Source organism: Geospiza fortis, unplaced genomic scaffold (genome assembly GCF_000277835.1).
Source record: "Geospiza fortis unplaced genomic scaffold, GeoFor_1.0 scaffold394, whole genome shotgun sequence".
NCBI classification, from domain to species: Eukaryota; Metazoa; Chordata; class Aves; order Passeriformes; family Thraupidae; genus Geospiza; species Geospiza fortis.
In genome coordinates, this window is record NW_005054509.1 from 383,081 (window position 1) to 389,433 (window position 6,353).

Here is a 6,353-nt window from a genome sequence, read left to right on the forward strand (position 1 = left end):
CGGGGGCAGGGAGGGTGATAAAAGCTGGTGTGGTGGATTCATCATGAGCTGTGGTAGCAGATTTCAGTGCCCTCTGGACATGGAGACACGTTGTGCCTGATTTCCAGCGTTGGTTTTAAAAATTAATGTTTTACTGGTCTCTGCCAGTTTGTCTCGTGCTGAGTATTTCCTGACTTTCACAAATACAGTTTTTAGAGACTGCAGCTCACAGCCTAGAGAGAATCTCTTCTCTGGTACTCTTTAAGCTCAGATACTTAAAAGTTGAACAAAGCAATAATCTGCATTTCTCTAAGTGCTTGTGGTGTATGAATATTGCTTAAGCTTTGAGAAGTAGGAAATGTCAAGTTGAGAAGTAGGAAATGTCAATTTTTTCTTTTTCAATTTCACTTTCTTTTCAAAATCCCACATCTTTTCAGAAAGAACACAAATTCATTGTGGGTAAACACCAAACAGTGTAAATATTTCCACTTTAAACAGCAGTTTCTTTTTACAAACCTTTCTAAAATTGTTGACTTGCAGTGTTTGATTCTTCTTTATATCCTTTGCAGATATGAAATTAAAGATTTATTAAGCCATGCCTTTTTTGCTGAAGATACTGGGGTAAGAGTGGAACTTGCAGAGGAAGACCATGGTAGGAAATCTTCTATTGCCTTAAGACTCTGGGTAGAAGATCCTAAGAAACTGAAAGGAAAACCCAAAGATAATGGCGCCATTGAGTTTACTTTTGATCTGGAGAAGGAAACTCCTGATGATGTTGCACAAGAAATGGTAAAATACACTTCTGATAAAAGTGTGTATATATGGAAAGTAGTACGTAAATCTCAAGGGACAACAGGAACAAGCTGGGTACACTAACTTCACTTGAACCAGTCCAGGTGTCCAGTTTAGGCACTTTGCATTGATTTTGGAATGACTACTGCAAGAAAGGGGTGAACGGGGAGCAACTAACTGAAACATATTGTTTGAAAACAGATGCCTGAAATCACAGTTTACATAGCTTAGGGGCTTAGAGGTCTGGTCTACTTTTATATTTTGCATGCTCTTCTACCAGTTTCTATAGGCTGTTGAATGTCTTTGAATTTATTTGGAATCTATTTAGTTCCAGACACCAGCTAGAAATACATTAGGAGAGTTCAGAAGTTCAATCACAAAGTATTCTGCATTGAATTCTCCAAAACACTTTCCCCCATCTTTTCTGTTGGTGTTCCTTAGAAGGAGTGTAGATGAGAAAGGTCTGTGGTCAGCTGCTCCACCCGCAAACTTTGATAGGAAACTGGATTCACTGAGTTAGGAGTAAGCTTTGGATTTTTTAACTGATAAGTATCACTTGCTGAATTTCTGTATTTTTATAGTTGTGGGGTTTCGTTAGGGAATCTGTGTTCCATTTTCACTACATTGTCCTTGAACTCCTATTTTGATGGTGTCTTTGCTGTAATTGTTTTGGTGTTCTAATGTCACAGAGGCTCAGAGTCAGTAAGCACTGAGCCAAGGGTCTGAACGTTCCTGTGCTTGCAGAAATGTTCCTATTGGACTCTAAAGCCCTGGGGATCCCATCTAATGATGTCATCACCACTCGTGTTCTGCTCAGGAGGCACTCATTTTGCTAATGCTGCCTTTCTTGGCTGGAACTCATCACCATCTACTCCGAGTTTAGTGGGAGGAATTCAGGCTCCTTTGTCTTCTTGTTGCTAGTTTGCAGTAGGTCCAATGTTTTTCCAGCAATATATTATTACAGAACTCATTTAGTTTAAAAATTGCTCTGGTACCATTACTTACTCCTATATTTTACATTTAAATATCAATGGAAATATTTGGAGTTTCAGAGTTCTCAAAGTTGCTTGGTCCATAGTTGTGGTGCTTTATTTTGAAGAGGAAATAATTCTCATGAAAAGTATGTTTAAAAGGGTCATGCCCAAACAACAGTGACACTGTACCTATTCCCAAATAATTTAAAAATCTGTTTTCTACATTAATGACGTACCTAAGAAACTGCCCATTAAACGCTTTCAAACCTGAGCCTGTTGCAGGGGTAGAAAAAGGGGACGTTTATTGCTAAATGTCTTTTTCTAGTCCTTATGAATTGAGGAACACCAAAGCCATGTGCTTTCATCTGTTTGTTGCTTTATGTGCTGTGGAAGAGAGGAATGCAGGAGACCTTCTGAGTACAGGGAATTATTTATCATTGCTGATGGCATTTTGGTAGTCAGGCAATCCCACCTGCCCAAATGATATGGGCAAAGGGAAGTGGAAACATTCTAGGGGGTTTGGAAAGTGAAGTTAGCTCTTGAAGCTGTGTTTTAAGATGCTTTGCACCCATTAATTTTAGCAGTGAAAATCTAAGCTGTGAAAGTGTCTTATGTTTGGGCAAGAGCAAAGCAGGAAAGCCTCAAGATTTCCCCCATGGATGTAAGTGCTTTCAAATCTGTCAAATATGCATGTTAAGAATGTAGGGAGAGCAGAGAGAGCTCTGGTACGGCATTGTCAAATGAAAATTCGTACCCTGCACTGCAGGAGATTATGCAAACAAATAACACAAAGATGAATTTCCATTTTATCTGTTGAGCAGTTGAGTTCTGAGAAGCCTCGTCCCCTTTTCCATCAAATGGGAAGAGTCTGCTTTTTCTTTGTAAAAGTCAATCAATACTGACTGACTTCACTATTTAAGAGAAGTTAATTTGAAACATAATTCTGTTAACATCTTGTCCTTGATGATTTGCTGTGCTATTAAGCAGAGCAATTTGGATAACTCTGTGGGTTGGACGAGTTAAGACAATAAATTCAGATTTAGGGGCGGTTTGATTCACTCCAGGTGCATTTTTTAGAGATTCTTTTTCCTGTTTTGTCTATTCTTTTAGTGTTAAAAAGGAAAAAAAAAGAGGGAAACCCATCCGCCATTAAACTTGCTCTCCTCAATGGATGGTCAGTGGTGGATAATTAGAGCCAGTATATAGTCAGGTCTTAGACATTACATCCTGGGTTTTTTTAATGCATTGGGAATAGAAATTTTACTGAGAAAGAACCCCACTCCATCAAGCTCTTGAATTCCTGTTCTTGTGAGAAATAAATTAATATAAATTTGTGTTGTTTCGAACGGATGTTTTCTTTGTTGGGAAGAGGTTCCAGTATCGTGTGTGTGCTTGTGTGCATGCCAGCCACGTGCTCAGGACCTTGCTAAGTGCGTGTTCCTCTGCAGATTGACTCGGGCTTTTTCCACGAGAACGATCTCAAGATCGTGGCCAAGTCCATCCGTGACAGAGTGGCGCTGATCCTCTGGAGGAGGGAGCGCATCTGGCCCAGGATGCAGTCGGAGGAGCGCCGTGACTCGGAGTGCCTGGACAAGCTGAAGGCACCGCAGGCACAGCAGGTCCAGGTCACCTACCTGTCCCACACGGGCCACCACATCCTGTCAGAGCCTGAGGAGCCGGAGGCAGACCAGCACCCCTTCCAGCAGAACCTGCCCACCAGCGTCACCTCTGTCGCATGTAAGTCCCGTGTTGGCTTCGTGGGCACACAGGGATGAATGCCTGAGGGGGAAACCCACAGTGACCTGAGCTCAGGTGAACTGATGTGGGTGGTTTTGCACAGTAGCTCAAAACCCACAAACATCTGGGACAGGTGCATTACAATTTCAAAAGCAATGAAGTTTCAAGAAAACAGTATTATATAGATATCTTTATATAACTCTCTATATATTTTGCTACTAAACAATTATCACAGAGTTTCTGTTTTACTGTTCTGGACTTGTATGTAAGCACATTTAAGTAAAAGATGCATTACATTTAGCAAGACAGCTGCTGCTTCAATTCAGGTATTTTATAAAGAGCTACATTGAAGTCTGCTTTGAATACTGAAATATCCATGTGTACCTGTACAGGAAAAATCCCTTTACATGATATGAGAAATAGCTACATTTGATTAACATTCACAGTATTGCCACATTCACAAAGGTTTTTATCTGAAGCTAAAATGAGCTAATTTCATTTTTTGGATCATATACTTATTTCATGCTAGTTCCTTTGAGGAACACTGCAATTATGGCTCTTTGTTTCTAGTGCTGCAATGAAGTGACTTGTGCTTCCCATGGCTGTGCTGGACATGAGTTGGCAAAATGTTACACTAAATACAACCTCCACTATTTATTTCCTACCCCTCCTCAACCTTTAACCAGAACTTGGTATTATTTGGCAATTTGCTATCAGATTATTTGAACATTTTTCTTAGCATAGGACCTCTATAAATTAGGGTAGCATTCATTCATATAATTTGAGATTAAATGTAAAAGTGGAAATTAATAACTTAATGTGTGCAATGTACATTCTATAAAAACCTGAGACTGACTCACAGCTTTTACTTTAGCACTCTACCATTAGACTCCTCTTTTTTTTTTTAAACTTTGAGGTCCTGAATAATTGTTTGTAATAAAACAGAATGTTCATGCAGCAGAAATCCCATCATGAGAGTATGGCTCTTCAGAAATGAATTGAATAAATAGAGAGGGGAGTTTAATTTTGGAAAAGAAAAACAGTTGGGGGAATAGCTTGGGAGTACTGAAGAGAAATGTCATCTCTGGTGCTATTAAAAAATAATTCGTTATTTAAAAGCCAAATAAGTAAAACTTTATTTAGAATATGGAAAAAAGAGACAGAGGAAGGTGTTGGGAAAAGAAATAGTATTTAAGCTTAGCTGTAACTTAAGATGGTTATTGAAACTGTGTTGCAGTTTTCTTTCAGTTTTGAATTTTAAATCCCTATTAAAGCTATTTGTCCTTGGGATACATCTAGCTGCAGTCTGGTTGTCTCACTTCCTTTCTCAAGTGAAGAAAGCAGTAATTTAGGCTTAAACACAGTTGGGCATTTGTATTTTACACATTTTAAAAGTTGTGAAAAGACTTTTTAAAGTCAGTAATACCAATATTTCCAGTTCCCAAAGGACCCAGTGCTTGCCCAGTGCCCATAGCTGTGCAGTTCCATAGGTTAACTGGGCAAATGCTCCACAAGAAACTCCCACAGATCTGAGTGTGCCAAACCCATTGGAACCTGCACAGGGGTTTGTGTCTGACCTTAATTGCACTACACTCAAGCAGAGCATGACTTGCTGAACTAAAATCATACAGCATAAAGAATTTTGTAATTTTCAGAGCTGCTGATAAAAGCAGTGTTAAAGTCAGTGCATCCCTGGAAGATGGAACTCTAAAAGACCCCACGATCTGCTCTGAACATGATAATCGGGGTTTCCTCTCCTTTTAGCCTACAAAATCTATAAGCATCTGCAATTCTGAATGTCAAACTTATGCCCTCTAAAGGATATAGTAAAGTGCCTGAAATATCTGTGTGTGCAAAAATCCATGGGGATGGGTTTTGGCTTAAGAGAAGCAGTGTGTGCCTTTTGTAGAGAATAACATTGGTGTTGTATAATTTATTTATATAAAGAAAGGGCCAGAGTAGTAAAAATGCTAATTACATAAACCATGGTGACCTTGCTCTAAGACCATCACTTGAACACGGGGAGCTGTTGAACTTTTAATAAAAATGACCGTTCTTCCAGCTGACAGCACGTTTGACAGTGGCCAGGGCTCCACGGTTTATTCGGACTCGCAGAGCAGCCAGCAAAGCGTCATCTACTCGTCCCTGCCAGACGCTTTCCCTCCTGCCATCCAGAGGGTGTACAGCCCCCCCCTGAGCGAGGGCCAGCCTGTGCCCCACAGCCTCCCCCAGCTCGGCCACTACCAGCAGCCCTCGGCAGTAAGTCCAAAGCTTTTTCAAATAGTTCTGTATCTTGGGTCATATTTCATCTTATCAATTATGCTCTTGTTCCCATTGGGTATGGGTTCCAGGGCTGTCTGTATGTACTCCTCACTCACCTCTGCACATAGTGACCTGCAGTCCCTTATCAGTCTGTTGGCATTAGTTAGTGGTTTTGCAGCAAAGCTCAGGAAGGACATGGACCTGTTGGAGTCTGCCCAGAGGAGGCGACAAAGATGCTCTGAGGGCTGGAGCCCCTCTGCTCTGGAGCCAGGCTGGGAGAGCTGGGGGTGCTCACCTGGAGAAGAGAAGGCTCCAGAGAGAGCTCAGAACCCCTGGTAGGGCCTAAAGGGGCTCCAGAAGAGCTGGAGAGGGACTGGGGACAAGGGATGGAGGGACAGGACACAGGGAATGGCTCCCACTGCCAGAGGGCAGGGACAGGTGGGATATTGGGAGGGACTTGTTCCCTGTCAGGGTGGGGAGGCCCTGGAAGAGGTTTCCCAGAGAAGCTGTGTTTGCTCCATCCGTGGAAGTGCCTGTCCCTCATGCTGCTGTCTCTCCGCAGCCCGTCCTGCCCGCAGTGCCCGCCACACCCGCCGGCGTGCCCCCGCA

General features: G+C 41.8%; 1 protein-coding gene across 1 annotated transcript in view; it reads left to right on the forward strand.

The window, feature by feature from the left end:
* Positions 1–6,353, forward strand: part of WNK2 (WNK lysine deficient protein kinase 2) — a gene marked incomplete at its 5' end in the record, with an annotated part of 95,736 nt that overhangs the window by 47,080 nt on the left and 42,303 nt on the right. The window contains 4 exon segments of the mRNA XM_031063513.1: positions 549–768; positions 3,194–3,482; positions 5,545–5,741; positions 6,307–6,350. Of these exon segments, the coding sequence (XP_030919373.1) occupies positions 549–768; positions 3,194–3,482; positions 5,545–5,741; positions 6,307–6,350 (750 nt within the window).